Raw genomic sequence first — 18,664 nt, 5'->3', positions numbered from 1 at the left:
TATGAATCAAGCCGTACATATGAGATTCAGTTGTGCGACATATTTCTTATTCTACCTTTCGAGACAGGCACAATAAATACTGGCTGTACATAAAGATCCTCATATTATCAAGACATCCAAATTGAGAGTGATGTTACATTTTGTGAACAAAAGGGGGCGAGAGTGTGCACTTGCCGCTTATCGACCACACGTTTTGTGTCAGAAGAAGAGCAGAGCGGAAGTTGATTTACCACGACTGCGACGAGCTAGCGTAGCAACCAAACTAATAGTGAGCTTTATTTTATTTTATTTCCATCCATCAATTTTCTTGACCGCTTATTCCTCACAAGGGTCGCGGGGCTTTATTTTATTTGTTTATATTTATTTATTTTTGTTGTCGTTATCACTCACGCAAGCTTACATCTCGTAAGCCACACACATGGTCTCCCAGGCGGAGAAGTGAACCCACGCCAACCGGCACCGAAGGCAAGTGACGGCACCACCCACTCCTCCACCTGGAGCCCTGAGCTTTGTTTTGTTTATTTTTAACCTAATACGTGTAAAATAATGTGAATGTAGTGGTGACAGACTTATGAACAAGCCGAGGTAATACGGCTCAGTCGTCTCACATTAGCACTACGGCAGTTTGGTATTGCCATTGATTGTTGTGAGATTAAACATCACTACTTTCTGATAAAAGCAATTCGTGAGTTTAACACTGCTCTTGGGGGGGCGGGGGAATCCCGTCACACAACCCCAAGCTTCAAGACAAAGTCACGACAGCAAGCTTTTTGCGACAACCAGTTTTTAGCTGCAATGATGGTTTGTTGCCTCAGCTACAGTGGTGATGATTAACTGGAATGGATAACTGTCTTCTGACCTGCAGAGAAATGGACTTGCCTGAGGAATCTACCGAGAAGCGTGGAAGCAAGACACTGTTGGTCCGCCATTTACCAGCCGAACTGAGCGAGGATGAGAAAGAGGACCTGCTCAAGTATTTTGGAGCCCAGTCTGTCAGAGTTTTCTCAGACTTTGGACGTATGGTGGGTTCAATTCAATTTTTAGATGATTTCAAACTCATCTTTCAAAAAAGATAGACAGTTAGTTATGAACATGCCCATTCTCAGCCAATAATTTCTCTCCACAGAAACACACAGCATTTGCAAGCTTTTGCAGTGAAAAAGCTGCAGAAAAGGTGAGCTTCTAATTAGAAATATTGTAATTGTACTATGCACGTTTTATTACATAGACTTACAATTACTCTTTGTCATGATACTCATTTACATGCCAAAAATCTGTTCAAGGCTCTTGCTCGGCTCCATCAGCTCGAGATTCTCAATCGAAAGCTTATAGTGGAATTTGCAAAAGGCCAAGATAACATCACAGTATTAAAGGAGCCACCTGTGTCAGATAGGTAGGTGATTACCCTTGCTCTCAAACATGCTGTTTATGGTAATATTCTAGTGAAATTTAATCTGATATCTGAACTATTTGTTTGTTTTTTCCAACAGTAATAAGAATGACAAGGAAGCGCAGAACAAATCAGAAACTAAGCAGCCTCACGCTGCTCTTATCCAGACGGGCATTGCTCCAAGTCTTGGGTGAGTGTTGAACATATGCATAAATTTTTACAGATTTTAACTTATTTTGTGATGTGATCGTTTTGAATTCATTGTCAAATTACTTGGAACCTGCTATAATATTACATTAAAAATATTTTATTTCAGGTAAGTGTGACGTTTATTTTACAATCCAGGGTGAAGTTATTTGAAAGAAAATTAATGGTGAATTTGCCTGACTTCACTGTGGGTTCAGTCTAGGTTTGCACGGTTCAGCGGTATTGAAAAAGTACAACGATACATCACAGACAATAACAGTGCGAATCTGTGTCATTTTAGCAGTGTTTCTTTTTATTAAAGTGTTTAGTTCTAAAATGAGATGCATGAGGCATATTTGTGATGTGAATTTTAATACACCCCATTATTGTTTTCAATGAAAGTAATCCATTGTTTTGTATAGGGTTGTGCATTACAATTGTGTGTGAAATACACTATAAAACATCTATCATACCACATATTTTTATTTTGTAATTTATTTTTCTCCTCTTTTGAATATTTTTACTGGATAAATGGTAGGCATATTTTAATTTTACTGGAAGCACTCTGTGGTATTTATTTTACTTATTTGCACTTTGTGGCATTCTTTGAAAAGTGGTTGTGCTACCAGATATTTTGAATGGTATTTCTTTGGCCACTGGATATTTGTGTTTTATTTTATTACAGTATATTAATTAATATTTATTTATTTATTATTTCTATATTATATTTAGCAACCAGTCCAGGGTGTCCCCCGCCTACTGCCCAAAGCCAGCTGAGATAGGCTCCAGCACCCACCGCGACCCTTGTGAGGAATAAGCGGTCAAGAAAATGGATGGGTGGATAATTATATTGGTTAATTTATTATATATTATATTTTTTGTCCATATCGCACATCGCTAGTTTTCAGTCGTTAAATTGTTTATTGTCGTATGAGTGTTACTGTTAATTGCATGCCTTTTTATTTCTGTTATTAACTTTACTCCATTAAATTATTCTCCCTAAAAGATCCCCCCCCCCACACACACACACACACACACACACACAAACATCTGTAGCCATGTTTAATAAGAAAATTGGTCTGATGATATTGATTTTACCCATCTACAGTTCTATCAATACACAATTAAATTGTGGTCTCTTATCGATAAACAACTAATTCATTGACTGACTGATTATCGTAAACATATTAGCATTTTTCTGTGGTAAAAAAAAACATTTCTGCCTCTTTCTCAATTACAGGTTGAAATACCACGCAAATCCAACGTTGAAGTATTTGTACCCACCCCCTTCTAATAGCGTTCTGACAAATATAACAAACACCCTCTTGTGTGTGCCCAAGTTTTATGTTCAAGTGAGTACATTGTTTCCTTTTATACATTTATTTTCTCACCCTGGCAATATTTGATGTGTAGATGGTCTTTTTTTTTTTTTTTTTTCTCCACTGTATTTTGCACGGTTTAAATTTGAAGCTAAAACTGGTCATTTGTAACCAAAAAAACAAGAAACATCTCTGCATTTTTAGCCTTGAGAGATGAGCTATTATGAAATGAAAATATGAGGTCTTTGAACTGCATCCATTTCCTTTAAAGATCATCCAGCAAACATTTACCTTTTTAAATTCCAATTTGCACATGTTAATAATAACCGCAAGTGGGAAGCATGAGTTATGGGTTTAACATTTCCCGAGGAGCCGAGCCGGCTGGATTTTCAGTGCTGCTGTTTGCAGCTTTCACTTCTTGGTGGCGCTCTTGTGTCGAAGCAGAAGCAGCAGCTGCATCACCCCCTCCTTACCTCGCTCACATTTCTCACCTCAATCTCTCCTTGATCCATGCATTTCGAATGGAAAGCACAAAAGCCGTGCAATCTTTTTTTTTTTTTTTTTTTTTTGGTGCTATTTGTTTCTATATTTGCTGGTATGAACCACAGCACCACTCTTTACTGTTGTGTAACGTTTTTATCATCAATTTGACAGGTTCTGCATCTGATGAACAAGATGAATTTACCGTGCCCGTTTGGACCGGTCACTCCCAGACCCCTCCTGGTGAGCTTGTTTCGACAGGCCTTGGGATTTTCAATTAGTTCTCCTTACACAAGTCATTAGTTGTTATGGAAACAGTGTTATGTGAAACAGGAGATAAATTCTAAGGCAGTTGAAGTCAGTGAAGTATAAGCTCCATCATTTAAAAAAAAATTGTCTGTTGCAGTTTGGGCATCTGCCTTCTGCCCCACCCATCCCCATGGCTCCCCCATTGCCTCCTGGTCTCGTGCCCACACCAGCAGATGAGATGAAGATGTCATCTGATGAAGAATCTGAGTATGAGAGTGGAGATGAAGACAAAGAGAGGTGAGAAGTCAAATGCTCATATTTGAGACCAGTTGATTGTGCTTAGTACAAATGGATGCCAAGCGAATTACATTATATGATTATAGGATTTTAAAGGGGAAGTCAATCCAATTATATTATTTTTTTTAAACAATGTTTTTTATGCATCCTCACTTGTCTAAACACAACATTCTGATTAATAATGCATTTGTGGAATATGAATTAAGCAGCGAAATCCACCCTTTTTTTTAAATTTAGTTTAATTTTTTTTATCTATCTCACGGTGCTGCCATTTTGTCACTTCCTGCTGACTAAAAATAACATCAGGGCTCAGGTTCAACTTGCGTACATCACATGACCAAACTCTGAAAACAGGTGAGTCATGATTGGTCGTTAACTCAGCCCTGACCAACTGTGATGTCATTTTCAGTCGACAGCAAGTGGCAAAATGGCCTGAAATCAATAATAATGGGTGGATTTTGTTGCTTAATTCATATTTCACACACACAATATTAATCTGAATTCTATTTTTACACTTGTGGGGCTGTTTAAAATATGTTAGTGTTCGTGTGTAGAATTTGTTTTGGGGCGGTTGACTTTCCCTTTAACTAATTTGCTAAATGCCTTCTATTTTAATTTTTTTGTGTCCCAAAGTCGTAGTTATACGGATTTTATTATTATTATTTTTACCCTAGAGCATAGTTATAAAAATGGTAGTTATTACAAAAAAAAAAGGCCAGCAGGGGGCAGCACAGCAAAGGAGATCAACCAGGACCATGTAGAAAAAAAGCTCAATTACGGTACTCACAATTTTAAACAGATTTGGGAATAATGATGAAACTTAGCTATATTCTAATACTAATGAAAAACGGAAACCGATAGAAAAATAATTTTTTTTTTTTTTACAGAATAAACAAAATAAGTATATATAGCTAGACAATACACCTATTTTATTTTAAGCATGAATCATTGAAAGGTAGTGTGGGCAGTACTGAATGCTTGCCTCGTTTCCAATGCTGGCTTTGTTTCAGGATTGTTCGTCTGATGGGTCAGGTCAACCAAGCATGCAAGAGACCCCTGAGACCCAAAAATTCTTCCAAGAGGAAGAAGCCCAAGATCAAGGATCTCCTCTATGTGCCCAAATCAGACTCTCAGAGGTACAACAGAACCACTCGTGCATGTCCTCGCGCATGCATTCAGGCTCACACTCTGTTTCAAAAAAAGAAAGCCTCAAAAAGTAGTACGTTTTTGTCACAAATGCAACCTGATGATGGATGCCCAGCGTCTCTTGGCTGTATTTGGGTGGACTGAGAACCTTTGACCAGAAAATCTAGGGCCCCTTATTCCACTCGGATTCCGTTCCGAAAGCATCTGTTCAGGAATGTGGCGATTGTCTGTGCTGTCTTCAGGGCTCCAGTCATGCAACCATCAGACGTGTTTGAGCAGCTCAACCCCGCCGGACCGAAGAAAATAGAATTCCACATTTCGGTTTCAGAGGTGGCAGCCAGGGTGGATGGAACGCAGTGTGATGAAGGTATGTACCTTGGAAAGCTACTTTAAATTATCCATTGTAAACTGACTTATCAGAATTTTATATTTGTTAAAATGAGACTGAAGCCATAAATAATTTCATTAATTTTTTTATTTTTTATTTTTTATTTTTTTGGTCAAACTAGACTAAAGTGTAATTGCACATCCACTGCAGTAGGTGGCAGTGGCACTCTTTCTCACAGTGTATTAGCTCCAGGTTTATTTTTCTTGCACCAAGCATGCATACACACATACCACCTTTTCTCTATTTACTTTCAGGATACTTTTAACAATTTTCTAGACAAATCATACTACTGTATCTATAGTTGCAGAGGAGAGTTGGGAGGGGCGAGGAATGTCTGTGTTACTTGTCGGCTGTGCACATTCCCTTTTTTCCATTTTTATATTTATTTTGACACCTTATCGCTCGCTACAACTTGACTCTCCAGCAAACTCCAGAGAAGTAAAACAGATCTCAAAGTCAAGCGCGGCAGATTTCCTAAAGGCGTGAAGGGAAGATAAATGACGACAGGTGGCTTTTTGGATTAGTCTTGTTTTGGCTGATAAACAAGCCGTTTAAATGAAAAGGAAAGGGGTGAAGGGGGGCAGATAAGTGGGAGTATATATATTTTTTTTAAAAATGCCTTGTTCTAGTGCACTCGCACTCAATGGGTAATACCTTTTTCTCCTGTATAGTTTTGCTTATTTTAATTCCAGGTCTATCATTTATTCCCACTACAGTATTAAATGTAAAAAAAAAAATGGGAGAGACACTCGTGCTCACGTTTTGCTGATGTTGTCTACATAACAACAAACATATCGCTGGTGTATCTCTAAAATTGACACTTTTCAGGAGACCCCAACACGACATGTTTGTTTAACCATTAACATTGCAACATCATATTGGATTGGTACGATTGGTCAATAATTCATAAAAATGAATTGAAATGAAAAAAACATGAAATTTGTGATTTAGGAGGTGTTGGCCCGAAGCCAGCGATATTAATTGTGATAGTAAAATGTGCATTGTGAATGTAATCAGGGTGGCACTTCTGAATTCCTGTGCGCTACCATTTGTTAGGGTTTAATCACTGAAATTGGAATGAATCTGTCATAAAATAAATGAATCACAATTATACTGTACTTTTCAAACAGTAACATGTTTTGTTTTAGTTTAATTGCAAATAAAGATAAGATGAGATAAACTTCAAGTTTATTTTTTTAGGAGTAAATTGTGTGTAAAAAGCTCAAATCACTCTAGATTTTCAAAACAAGTATTGCACTATATACAACAGCTAGTATTCAATTAACTCTTCATTCCCGGCTGTTTTACTGGATTTTGACCGATTTTGAAAGGCAAAATCAGGGGAAAAAAGTATATTTCTATCTGTTTGTTTTGCAGCAATTAGCATTAGAATACAGCTAAGTTTCATCATTATTCACAAATCTGTTTAATCTGTTTTGCAACATGGCCCTGGTTGATCTCTTATACTCTGCTGCTACCTGCTGGCTGTGTTTTGTAATGACTACCATTGCTTTAAGCACCCTCTTCTGGTCAAAGGCTGCATCAAAGCCTTCTGTGTGCGCTCGCATAAAAGAAACAAACAAAAAAATCACATGTTTTTGGGACCATGGCAATATTTCAAATAGAACGTTTTTATATGTTTTTGGGAGCAAATGCATCTAATGTTCTGCTTGACACAAAGTTACTGGCATAGTTGTATGAAGATACTTTTTTTTTTTTTTTTTGTAGTAAATAAATAATTTGGGGGCAATTAAGTGACTTTACAACATTTCCTGTGTTACAAGCGGGTAGCCCTTGCAGATAATATTCATAACCTCTTCATCTTTACTTGTTTCTCCCGCTGCTCATTCATATCCATGGCTTCATCTCGGGCTGGCATGGCACTGAAACTCCCCAACGATGAGGAGCCAGCCAACCTGCAGGAAGCAGTGGCAGTTGACATTAGCGTTAGCATTAGCACAACAGCTCACATGCATATCCAGAATTTCCATTTTTCCATTTTGAGGTTCCATTCTTATTCACATCTATCTCATTTGTCATGGAAAGCAAGAAAAAAAAAACAAAAAAAACATTCGAAGTCAAATACAGGTGCTTGAGGTCAGCATCAGGTTAATGACTTTTTTAAAAAAAAATTTAAACTCTTTCAACAGCTCCTGTTTATCCTTCAGAAATGGTTGACACTGAGGTTCCCCTCAACAACAAAATGGAGGCTGCAGAAGGATTTGGTAAGATCTACCCCAGCATCCAGTCGTCCCAGGAATGTGAGGAACATAGCGACGAAGAGGAGGATCTCCCCTCAGATGTCATCTCAAGAAAAGAGCTTGAGAAAGGACGTCTCTCAAGAGACGGTAAACAAGGAGATGACAGAAGACACATACGCACACACTCTCCAATATGACCTCAAACTCACTGTTTCCTCCTTGAAAACAGAGATAAAAAGGATGTCGGTGTTTAAAAATTATGAGCCAGGTGAGCCGACCTGCAGGCTGTATGTGAAGAATATCGCAAAACAAGTGGAAGAGAAAGTAGGTTCTTTTCTGGCACTTGACCCACTTGTGGTTGCATTTTTTTGTTGCTGAAGTCATCAGATTGCTGCATATTTGAATGTCAACGTAAAAGAATCTCATAATTAGCTCTGCTGCATCAGTGCACCTTTGCTCTGTCATTTTTTTTGTCTTCCTTGTTCATCATTTGTCTTCCAGGACCTAAAGTACATCTACGGGAGATACATTGATCCCTCATCAGAAACGGAAAGAAACATGTAAGTGTCCTTTTTTTTTTTTCTTTTTTTTTTCCCCTGTCAGAGACAAATTAGTTTAGTTGAAGGACTGATTTGATAAAATGGCAGCTGAAGAAACAAGTCTTGCAACCACCTCTTTTATTTACACCATCTCCTATTCATCAGCTATTTTTGACTCTAGCAATTTGTCACTTTCTCTCGAGAGATTCTAGTAATGCATGCTCACTGTTCTACATTATTAATGAAAGGATCCAAGCTGACACACAGATCAGCAGGGATGTTTTTTTTTTTTTTAAATATATATTTGAGCATGAGCCATACTTTTAAATGAATATTCCACCGGGGACGTCAAACTGAGCTTGTGTCGGGTCGAGCGCCACACTCTTAGGTTGTGTTCACTTGTAAACTGTCACTCTGGTACGCATTGCACACATTTTAGTTTAATTGATTGATTGATTTTTATTTGGTGATAACACACACCACATACTTCCAAGCACTCAGTCAGGTATCACCGAGGATAAAAACACAATAAAGCCAGAAGGCTTATTTCCATTGTGGTCCTCAACACATAATAAAAAAAAAATTCTCAGACGGTTTTTTTTGTTGTTGTTTTTTTTTTGTTTTTCAGTCTGCACAGTAAAAAAAACAAAAAAAAAAAACAGTCAGGTCTTTAGTAGAGCACACCTGTGATGTATTTTGTAACAAAAATGCTAAACCAAAAAGTCTGTCTGCTGTGTTGAATACAACTATTTTTATTTATTTATTTTATTTTTTTTTTCAGCTGAGATGTCACATAAAGCTTCTAAAATTTATTTTAAGTGCAGATGCACACGTATAGTATACATTACATTCAATATACAATTTATGTTACAATGTTTGCCTAAAGATGATTTATAATTTGAGTTACATTTTCAGATACATTATTCTAGCATGTGTTTATTTTGATTGCGCACTGTTGACGTTTTAAGCGTTGCACTCAAATGTGTTTTTAATAGTTGTGTTTACTTCGCAACATGAAGGGACAACATTTTCAAAGCACCCATGCAGTGCAATTCCACACCACAGTTGTTAGTGTTAAGAGTCCAAAGTGAGTACGTGACCCAGTTTAGAAATTTTGTAAAACGGAGAGTAGTAAACAGGCTGGACCAGTAGCAGTGATCACAACAAGCTTTATAGCATCATTCTGTTTGCAATTGAAAGTATCACTTCCGAGTCTGGTGGCTCTCGCGAGTGTCGTTTAGGATATGGCAGGCTGTTTTTTTTTTTTTTTTTTTTTTTTTTTTTTTTTTTTTTTTTAAATAGAAGAAAATGTAAAGCTTTTCCATTTCCTGCATCCATATTTTTAGGGTGTCATAAAACACCTGTAGTTAGAGAGTAAACACGCTTTTCTTTCTTTCACTTTTCTGTTTCCCAGGCTTCTCTTGGTTTTTTAATGCATGTTTTTTTTTTTTTTTTTTTTTATGTGTCGTGGACTAAGCAGATGCATTTCCCCGCCCCAACTGGCGAGAGCTAATGATGGTTCCCTGCTTTTTGTTCCTTTGCCAGGTTTGACGTGGTGTTAATGAAAGAGGGCCGGATGAAAGGGCAGGCCTTTGTCGGACTTTCCAGTGAGCAGAGTGCAGAAAAAGCCCTACGGGAAACCAACGGCTATATCCTCTTCGACAAACCCCTCGTGGTGGTATCCTTTTTGTTTCGCGCTCTCTTGTGGGATGTCACAATGTGATCAGCTTGTCATCTAATTGGCGGTCGTGGTAAAAGACTACATGGTTATCTCATAACATTTGACTCTCAAATATGTAGTACAAATTTTGATAATCAGACACTTCATTAAGGCCGGGCCTTTTCAAAAGTAACATTGCTAAAAAAATGGATAGTGGCTGTTAGTTTGGACATACATCCTTGCTGTCAACTAGAAACACATGACTATTTAAGTTGTCTGCTTTATGGTGAGCAACTGAGCATGTCAACATTAACCGTATTTTTAATGTTTAATGCCCTTAACTGATAATTGCAGCAATTTGCTCGATCAGCCAGGCCAAAACAGGACAATAACGATGCCAAGAAAAGAGGAAAGCAACGATAACATTTGCAGGTGAGTTTTATTTAAAAAAAAAAAAAAAAAGTCTATATATTTATAGTTTTTTATAGTATTTATTCATTAAAACATGTAGTGAAATAGTCAAAACAAACAAAAGAAAAAAGTACAGTACAAGCAAAAGATTGGACGCACCTTCATGCAATATGCATTTTCTGTATTTTCATGAATGTAGATTCTCACGGAAGGCATCAAAATTATGAATTAACAAGCATAATCAGACCAAAGGTTTTTTGTTGTTGTTGTTGTTTTTTTTTTTTTTTTTTGTTTTTTTTTTTTTTTTTGTTAAGCACAAACTGCACGTGTTCATTCTTAGTTTTGATGCCTTCAGTGAGAATCTCCAATGTAAACAGTCATGAGAATAAAGCAATTGACACATTGAGTGAGGTGTTGTCATTTCCTCAAATAGCGGGCTTTTACTTTAAGAAGACGGCATGCGCCAATTAATCGACTGTGTCATTAAAGGTGTACTCAACACTAAATCAACTTTTTTTTGTTACTAAATTGGTGTCTGCTAATGCTGTCATTATTTTGACATTTTAGTGCTTAGGGCAAAAAAAAAAAAAAACGTGTTACCAATCGCGCAATGAAATAATTGCGGTTGTGGTGCAAGACTACGTCGTCACGCAGCACAAGAAGACACCATTTTCCATTGTATTGTAAATTATAATCATGGCCTAGAAAACCATTTATTGGAGTATCTACTGTAATTGTGACTTTACCACTGCATTAATGTAGACTTTTTAGACTCCCAGTAATATTAAACGGAAGGTAATACAGTATTGATTGATTTATTTTCCTGAATTGTGACAGACATTGTCATGCTTTCTTTTCAATTTGTCTTTATACTTCATTCGTTCAAGATTCCAAGGCTTGAATTTGTGGGCCAGCAGAACCATATGTATCCTTATTTAAAACATATCCTTTGGAGAAACAAAAATCTAAAGAAGAGAGGACAGTTCTATTTGTGGCACCAATGGAACATGTATCATTGACCTTTTAAGTATAATGATCTACATGTACAAGGACAGAGCGCTTTGTTTTAGGGCTGGGTGATATGGCCAAAAAAATAAAATCTTTTTTTTTTTTTTTTTTCAGTCATAGAGGACGATTACGATTTTAATCAATTTTAATCAAATATATTATTATTTAAAGGTTTTATTTATTCAAAAGTAATTCCTGCGCAAAATGTTCAGACCACAACATAAATTTAACAGTCATAGTTAGCACAATTAGAACTCATAATAAATTCTGGATGTAAAACAACATAAGAACAACTCTTAACTCATTTGCTCCCAATAACGTATAAATACGTTTTTTTTTATGTTTTAAGTGTCCCAAAGACGTATTTATACGTTTTTTTTGGGGTTTTTTTATTTATGCTAGAGCATACAGAAGGCTTTGATACAGCCTCTCAACTGCAAAGAACGGTTGCAGAAATGGTAGTTATTACACAACCGGCCAGCAGGTGGCAGCAGAGCAAAGGGGATCAACCAGGGCTATCTAGAAAAAAAGCTAAATTACATACAATTTTAAATAGATTTGTGAAAACTGATGAAACTTAGCTCTCTTCTACTGCTAATTGCTGCAAAAGGGAAACAGATAGAAACATACTTCTTTTTTTCCTGATGAAAGAAGAGACTTTAATCTTTCTTTTGATAAGTTCCATGCTTTTATAGCAATAGAACACAATATTCTGTGGGCCTTGCGAAATCAGTCAAAATTCAGTAAAACAGCCGGGAGCGAATGAGATTCCTTCTGTGAAAATGGCTGGGAGTGAATGAGTTAATAATCCAGAAGACAAAAAAAAAAAAAAAAAAGATTTATTGCCCAGCCCTACTTTGTTTTCGCTATCTGCATTCAGTGCATTTAGCATTGTTTACTAAATGTTGTTTGACCATGTTTTCTACCTCGTCTGGCTGAATTTCAGGTGATGATCATCAGAGGTTGTCTTCAGCTTTTATTTAATAAAAAAAAAAAATGTTTTTATTAAAATGAGTTCATGTCTCTGTTCAGCACACTAAATCACATATCTGCACGTTACGGGTACTTTTTATTCCGAAACATCTAACTTTAAGGGAAATGCATACTGGGAGGGGATGAAATTGAGATGGTCGTCTGGTGGCATCTGCAGTTAAAAAAAAAAAAAAAGATGACTGCAGAAAGAAGGGGAATAAAGTCTGCAAACAAACCGAATAGAGTGAAGTCAGTGGGAAATTGCTCCAGCCGCTTTAGCTTACCTTTACAATCCCGCCTCGCCCCACCTGCGTTATTACAGAGAGTAAACCTCAGAGGGTGAACTTTCCCCCTCAGCAGCTGTCATATCAGAGGATTTGGAAATCAAATTGTTTTTGTCCTTTGGGAGGGGTGAGGAAGACTCGAAGCGGAGTGGGTGCACGTCAGTCAGAGATGAATTCGAGTTTGAGCCGTCGTCTTTGAGATAAGATGGATGACCACCTCCGTTGTTGGTGACCACTGGAACTATTTGGATGTCACAAGGGCAGTTTTGTTGTCTGTCCTTTCAAACCATTCCTTTTTAACACATTCACTGCCAGCCCAGCAAAAATGCATTATTTGACGTCTTTTTCCGTCAATGGCAGTCAATGAGTTAAGGGGAATTCAAGTTAAACATTTTCTTTTTTTATATCTATTCTATGTACCCCCTCTATTCGAAACACAGCTTTCTGATTAATATTGTATTTGTGGAATATAAATTACGGTAAGCAGCAAAATCCACCCGTTTTTATTCATCTTTGGACGACTGCTTTGGAGAAAAAAACAAACAGAAGAAGTGTTCATCTCCTTCAAGCAATTTGCACGTAATAAAGCACTGTGAATGTGTATATGTCTATATATTTTTGCTATCACTGTAGACCACTCGAAAAGCTTTTTTGAATTTGACTGAGAATTGTTTTTATTAGCCATCAAAGGCTAAATGCAAGCAATATAAAACGTTCCCGGAGTGCATCATGCACTTTCTCGCGAGCTACAAGGCCATGTGAATTAGCCTCACCACCCACGTCCTTAAATGAATAATAAATTCACGAGATCCGATACAAGAGTTGTGTTCAGATTTCTTTTTCATTCCTTCACCACTGAAAACAGTCGTGTGCATGCGAATAACACCTTACAGTCAGTAAAAGCTGAGCACTTGATCAGGAAAGGGCTGTTTCGAGACCCCTTGGGCCCTCGGGCACAAAGTACCATGGAGCCCCCTCAAAAACCAAAACCAAAATGATGGATAAGCAAAGATATCCTTCATGAAATAATTGATAACAACAATCCTGCATGTTGGGAGCCCAATAGGGAGATTCCCGAAACCCGTCTATGGGTTTTTGCAGTTTTCTTGTCGATATGGACCAACAATAGTCCTCTTTTGGAGCCACCAGCCACCAACAGGGCCGTTTTTGTGCGATTCCTGACATAATATATTAGCCAGAAATGTTGAGTACTTTCTATTCGTTGCCGTATGAAGTTTTTTCACGAGCTGATCTGTGTCCTTTCCAGCTTGTTGCTTTACACCTTTTCCTATCTCTGCACTCTTTACACACTTAGACCAGTTAAGTTTGGTACAAATACTGACATTTGTTTAGGCTATGTTCGCTCCTACAGTATTTGAACATAGAATCACTTGGACCCCTAAGACCTTCGGCATGTAGTGTCGATATTTCTGGTATCATTAAAATTCTAAACTGGTAAAATACATTCTTATGTAGGGGTGAGAAGAACCTCACGATATGATACGATATGCGATACAAGGCTCACGTTAAAGATTATCTCACAATATGACGATACAGCAATTATTGATATATTGGTCAGGCAATAAATCCACGATAGAATGAATCAAGACACAAACTGATGATTTCTCAATGAGAAAATATTTTCTTGTACCATGACTGAAACACAATATTAAAACTGGTGTCTTTTTCACAGTGAGTACTTTAGTATATATATATATATATTTTTTAAATAAATACAAATGTCTTCTTAACAGAGACAATTTTCTGTCAACAAATGTGTCTTTCTTTCCACATAATTATTTCTTTTTATAAGCTGTTATAATTTTTTTGTGTAACATTGCAAAAGTAAATACATACATAAAATTTCTTAAATATTAAATCCAATTAAAATGAGTGTTCTTCAAAAGGTTGGAACATAAAATATGTTTTAAAACTTTAAAATCGAAGATAAAATACATTTTTCATAGAAACATATGCAAAACTGAGTAGAGTCAAATTAAGCTCATGAGTCTTCTTCACCTGAAGACTTCCATACATTTCCCCGCCACTCCTATGAAGCGCTCCCCCTAGCGGCCCGCCAAGTAATTGCGCAATAAGTAATGAGCAATGGAGCCGTTATGGCTGTATATTAATTGCAAATATTGATACTAGGCGTATTGATAATCTATCAGGAGACAAAGTAGAGTGTGCATTAAAGACAAAAAACAGGCAAACGTCCGGATGGAATTTTTAAGTATGTTATGTCTCACCAATGGCATATATGTTGACACGTTTATAATCAGGTGCTTATTTTGATGCTCCTCAAATGTTAGGCTTTACTTCTGACAAATCGTTGTTAGCTCTTAATATTCCAATTACCCAAACTATTCTTTTTATTTCCATGTAAAAGAGCAATTCCGCTGCAGCCTTTTGGTAGTGTACAAAAATATTTCCACATTAAACCTCCGTGGTTAAGATCCAAGCGAACAGGGTCATCCATCACATGCGCTCATCTGGGTCTGACCTGCAGCCCATATCTCCTGCATGAGGGAGAAGTGGGGGGTCCCATCTGTGGCCGACTCTGCACGCCATCCCAACGATGACGAATGTGCACCCCAGCCGTGGAAATATTGAGTTACTAAGGCATTTATCAGGTAAGATTTGAGCAAGATGAACGCTAACCTTTTGTAAGTAGACTCAGATGAAGATATATGCTGTGCGCCAGCTCTGTCTGTTTCGTACTGGAGCTGCACATGTGTGTTTCTCATTAGAATATTTTACTCGTTTGGCTTACATTTAACACGGGAGTGACTATAGTATCTCAGTCCCAGCATCATCTTTTTTACATACTTTAGTAATTATTTAAAAAAAAAATAGTTGTGATAATTTCAATAGAATCAAAACAATTGTTCTCATGAAACAAATGCGGTGCAAATAAATGTATTAGACTGCATTTCCTTGAAGTCACCCCTCATATAAGAATTTCTAAAAATGATATTGTGTTGTGTTTTGAACACTCAACTGTTTGAAATCCACTTGACCCCTTTGGCCTCTCAGCCACATTGCAGACAAGCGATTGTGAAAATTCACCTTTTAGATGATGAATACGTACCCTGATGGGGGGTGATTTTAAATGGCAGAGATCACTGAGCAGTGAGCAGAATGATTGAATTCCGCCCCAGCTATGTTTTTGTCAAACCAAAAAGGCAGCTTTATTGGCGTTTTGATATTTTATTTAATAGTTTGCTCATTCCTAAACGTTCACATTCGACCTACAGTATTGTTCACTTTTGAACAAACTCCGCTTCACAACAAACTCTCGTCTCTCACTGAATTGTCTTCAAGACTTTGCAGGACCGACGCTCGACTCGCACTGACTCTGTTCATGACTTCCTGCAAACAGTAGAAGACACGCAACGCTGCGTCATCTCATTGCCAGCCTCCGGGAGAGCAAAAAGTGTCAATTCTAAGGTACGCTTATTCATTATGAAGAGAGCGATGGCTTCACTATGCATATTTCATTTGCTGAAATCTTGCAAGTTTAATGAAGTTGTCCGAATGAGTAGCATTTAAAGCTGAAGTAATGTGCTTCAAAAGTGTATCCTGAATGTCTTTGAGAAAAATGACGTCCAAGGTCATTCACTTTATTCAAGGAGGAGGTTTATTTGTGTGTTTTTTTCCCCCCTCAATACAACCTACCGGGTACTCGTCTTAGCCTATTTTGAGGGAAATAACTCGGAGCAGATATTTGGTGAGATGTTATGGAGCGTTGCCCTATAAAACTGCTCTCACAATGTAAAACTGCACCGGCATTGAGATTAGATTTTCATCCCCATGCAAGTTGCCGCTTGCGTTTTGTCACTTGTCTGCCGTGCCTGCAAATTCTCATCCTCACCCACATCCGCAGCAACCTTGTTTATTCCCCACAGTGGCATTAGCAAAGCTGTAAAAGTATTTATGGGGGTACAAATGTGGGACAGCCAATCTAAGACAAATCTATAAATCCTGGCTGTTGATTTCTCAGGGCCAGGAGGTGCAGGCCAGTGATCAGTAGAGGTAGAAAGTATTCCCCGGGTGACTCTGTGTGAGTAACGCGCAGACACTGAGCAGCATGCCAAACAGTGTTACCGCGACGCTGTTGTGCTTTTTAAAATGGCCGAGCCGGCCTTCGCCTCCAAAGTGAGACGCAGACCAGCTATCCATCTAGCGCGAGCTAGTATCATTAGCTAGCGCCCAAATGGGACCCGACTCGGCAGTCGGTGTTGTATGCTACAATTTGCACCCTGTTCTTGGACTGTTTGGGGCTTGCAGTAGCATGGCATGCAATTATGAGATGGAAAATGTTCCGTAATGTGTGTGCAGCTTTCTAGCTGCAATAATGACACTGGAACCACTAGGGGCCAGAGTCCAGACAACACAACTTGAAAAGCGTACCCACTAAAAAAGCGCTGGCTAATTGCTAATGCAAACAAACGTGGAAGTTGATCTACTAACTGGGCATCTGCCAATGTGCAAAAACACAAAAAAAATTTTGCATTCTGTAAACATTAACATCAACAAGGCCTGATTTGGAGACAATCACAAGAAGGTGTCATGCTAGATCATCTACGAGAAAACAATACCTTTCAACACCACATTTCCTTGCATCTGGTCATTAAAGCACACGGGATCACATGGTGTGCAAATGCAGGCTATTATAGTTCTGTTTCATTGTCACCAAAACTCAGACAATTTGGAGTTGAACCAAAATTTAGGACGGAAGTCTCAGTTTAGAGGTTTTATAAACTAGTTGACTCGTCAATGACGTGTAGAGCGTGACATCAACTGGTTGACTGATGGAATTCGTCCTTCACTTGCTTGATCACTGTTACGTTCTGAGGTTGGATCCCAAAAGCGCAGACGCAAATAAGATTTTAACTCTTTATTCGCGCAACACCGAGAGGCGTAGAACAAACTTGACTAAACCAGAAACGTGGGTCACAGGACTGACATGGAATTATCTGATTGGCTGTTGACCAGATAAAGAGATTAAAGACTCTTTACGTCACACAGCTCCTGACATCACATAGCTTAAGACCAGTTGAAACTAGATCAGTTCAAAACAGACGACTTGACCTTACGGTCATGACCTAATCCTTGCAAGACCCGAACTTAACCCTGGCATGACCCAGTCATGACAAGCATGCTGTTTTAAGACTGCCCAGAGAACTGTTAGGACTTTTTTTTCCCGCCATCTTCTCATGTAGTAATCAGGATTCGAAATAAGTTGACGACTACTTCACAGTATCTTGCCTCTATGAACTTCTAAGAGATTTGCTGAACGTATAGAAGGGAGTGCAGAGCAGTATGCCGCCGAGCGCTCCCCTTCAATATTAACAAGGAAATCAATGATGTAAGTAAACATACCAGTATAATTTGCCATCACCCGCTAGGCCAAAAGTAATCATTGAATCGGAAGGGTCCAAGAAGAGTTTGTACATCCTGTCGGAGAGTTAATAACAAAAGGGTCATCAGGGCCCGTGATTGGAATTGGATATTAATCCTTATATCAAGAATAATCACCACCGACGGTTCAGGAAGTGGAAACGGCTGAGTGAGCCTCTCTGCTGGATTCATTTTTATCATTCGACAGGCACCACGGCTGGCGCACTATTCTATTGTTGTGGTTTTGCAGAAATTCACCTCTAAGCTTTTGAAAATGGAATTAATACTTTTTAAGACAAGGAACTGTATTTGATGCAAACTTCAGTTGAAATTGACATTGCACCCTTCACCTTCAAGAGGAAGTCAACCCATTTTTTTTTCTTTACAGTAATATGTTGTACGTGCCCTCACTCGTCTAAACCAGGGACGTAACGATAATGGCAATATTGTGATATTGTAATATTAAAACTGCCACAATATCGTCGTCGTCATGTTCACGATATTTAAAAGCTACATGTCCGTTAAAAAAGTCAGGTTGATTTCCATTTGTGCAGTTCTAGCAGCCTCTGGTGGCTAGTTTTTTTTTTTATTGCAGTTTAATTTTCTTTAGGGATGTTTTGGCCCTTCTATGTTTAAAATCGAAACTAATGGTCGGATGAAGGGGATTGTAGCGAGTATGAAGCGAGTTAATATGCGGAGGAACACAATGTGGGCTTGCATTAGCGAGTTAG

General features: G+C 38.0%; 1 protein-coding gene across 3 annotated transcripts; it reads left to right on the top strand.

Moving 5' to 3' along the window:
• Positions 1-203: 203 nt before the first annotated feature.
• rnpc3 (RNA-binding region (RNP1, RRM) containing 3) lies at positions 204-12,270 on the top strand. 3 transcript variants are annotated; one of them, XM_077509484.1, is made up of 16 exons: positions 204-465; positions 866-1,022; positions 1,127-1,174; positions 1,284-1,393; positions 1,491-1,580; positions 2,817-2,928; positions 3,550-3,618; positions 3,782-3,921; positions 4,932-5,057; positions 5,310-5,434; positions 7,606-7,803; positions 7,886-7,980; positions 8,158-8,216; positions 9,741-9,873; positions 10,210-10,287; positions 12,221-12,270. In XM_077509484.1, the coding sequence occupies exons 2-15, from the start codon at positions 870-872 to the stop codon at positions 10,276-10,278; spliced, it is 1,527 nt and encodes a 508-aa protein (XP_077365610.1). In that variant the 5' UTR covers positions 204-465; positions 866-869; the 3' UTR covers positions 10,279-10,287; positions 12,221-12,270. The 3 variants fall into 3 exon arrangements, with proteins under 3 accessions (XP_077365610.1, XP_077365611.1, XP_077365609.1); XM_077509485.1 differs by lacking the exon at positions 12,221-12,270 and adding an exon at positions 11,154-12,214 and having other exon boundaries at positions 7,624-7,803; XM_077509483.1 differs by lacking the exon at positions 12,221-12,270 and adding an exon at positions 11,154-12,214.
• The last annotated feature ends 6,394 nt before the right edge of the window (positions 12,271-18,664 follow it).

Source organism: Festucalex cinctus, chromosome 20 (genome assembly GCF_051991245.1).
Source record: "Festucalex cinctus isolate MCC-2025b chromosome 20, RoL_Fcin_1.0, whole genome shotgun sequence".
Lineage (NCBI taxonomy): Eukaryota > Metazoa > Chordata > Actinopteri > Syngnathiformes > Syngnathidae > Festucalex > Festucalex cinctus.
Note: the sequence above shows the minus strand (reverse complement) of the source record. Positions and strands in the feature narration are given on the sequence as shown.

What these genes read in the sequence shown, in the direction of transcription:
- rnpc3 (XM_077509484.1), top strand. Translation starts at nt 870, where the DNA reads ATGGACTTGCCTGAGGAATCTACCGAGAAGCGTGGAAGCAAGACACTG. An exon ending in GAGCCACCTGTGTCAGATAG is followed by an intron (nt 1,394 to 1,490) that starts GTAGGTGATTAC and finishes TTTTTCCAACAG; the next exon opens with TAATAAGAATGACAAGGAAG. An exon ending in TCGACAAACCCCTCGTGGTG is followed by an intron (nt 9,874 to 10,209) that starts GTATCCTTTTTG and finishes TGATAATTGCAG; the next exon opens with CAATTTGCTCGATCAGCCAG.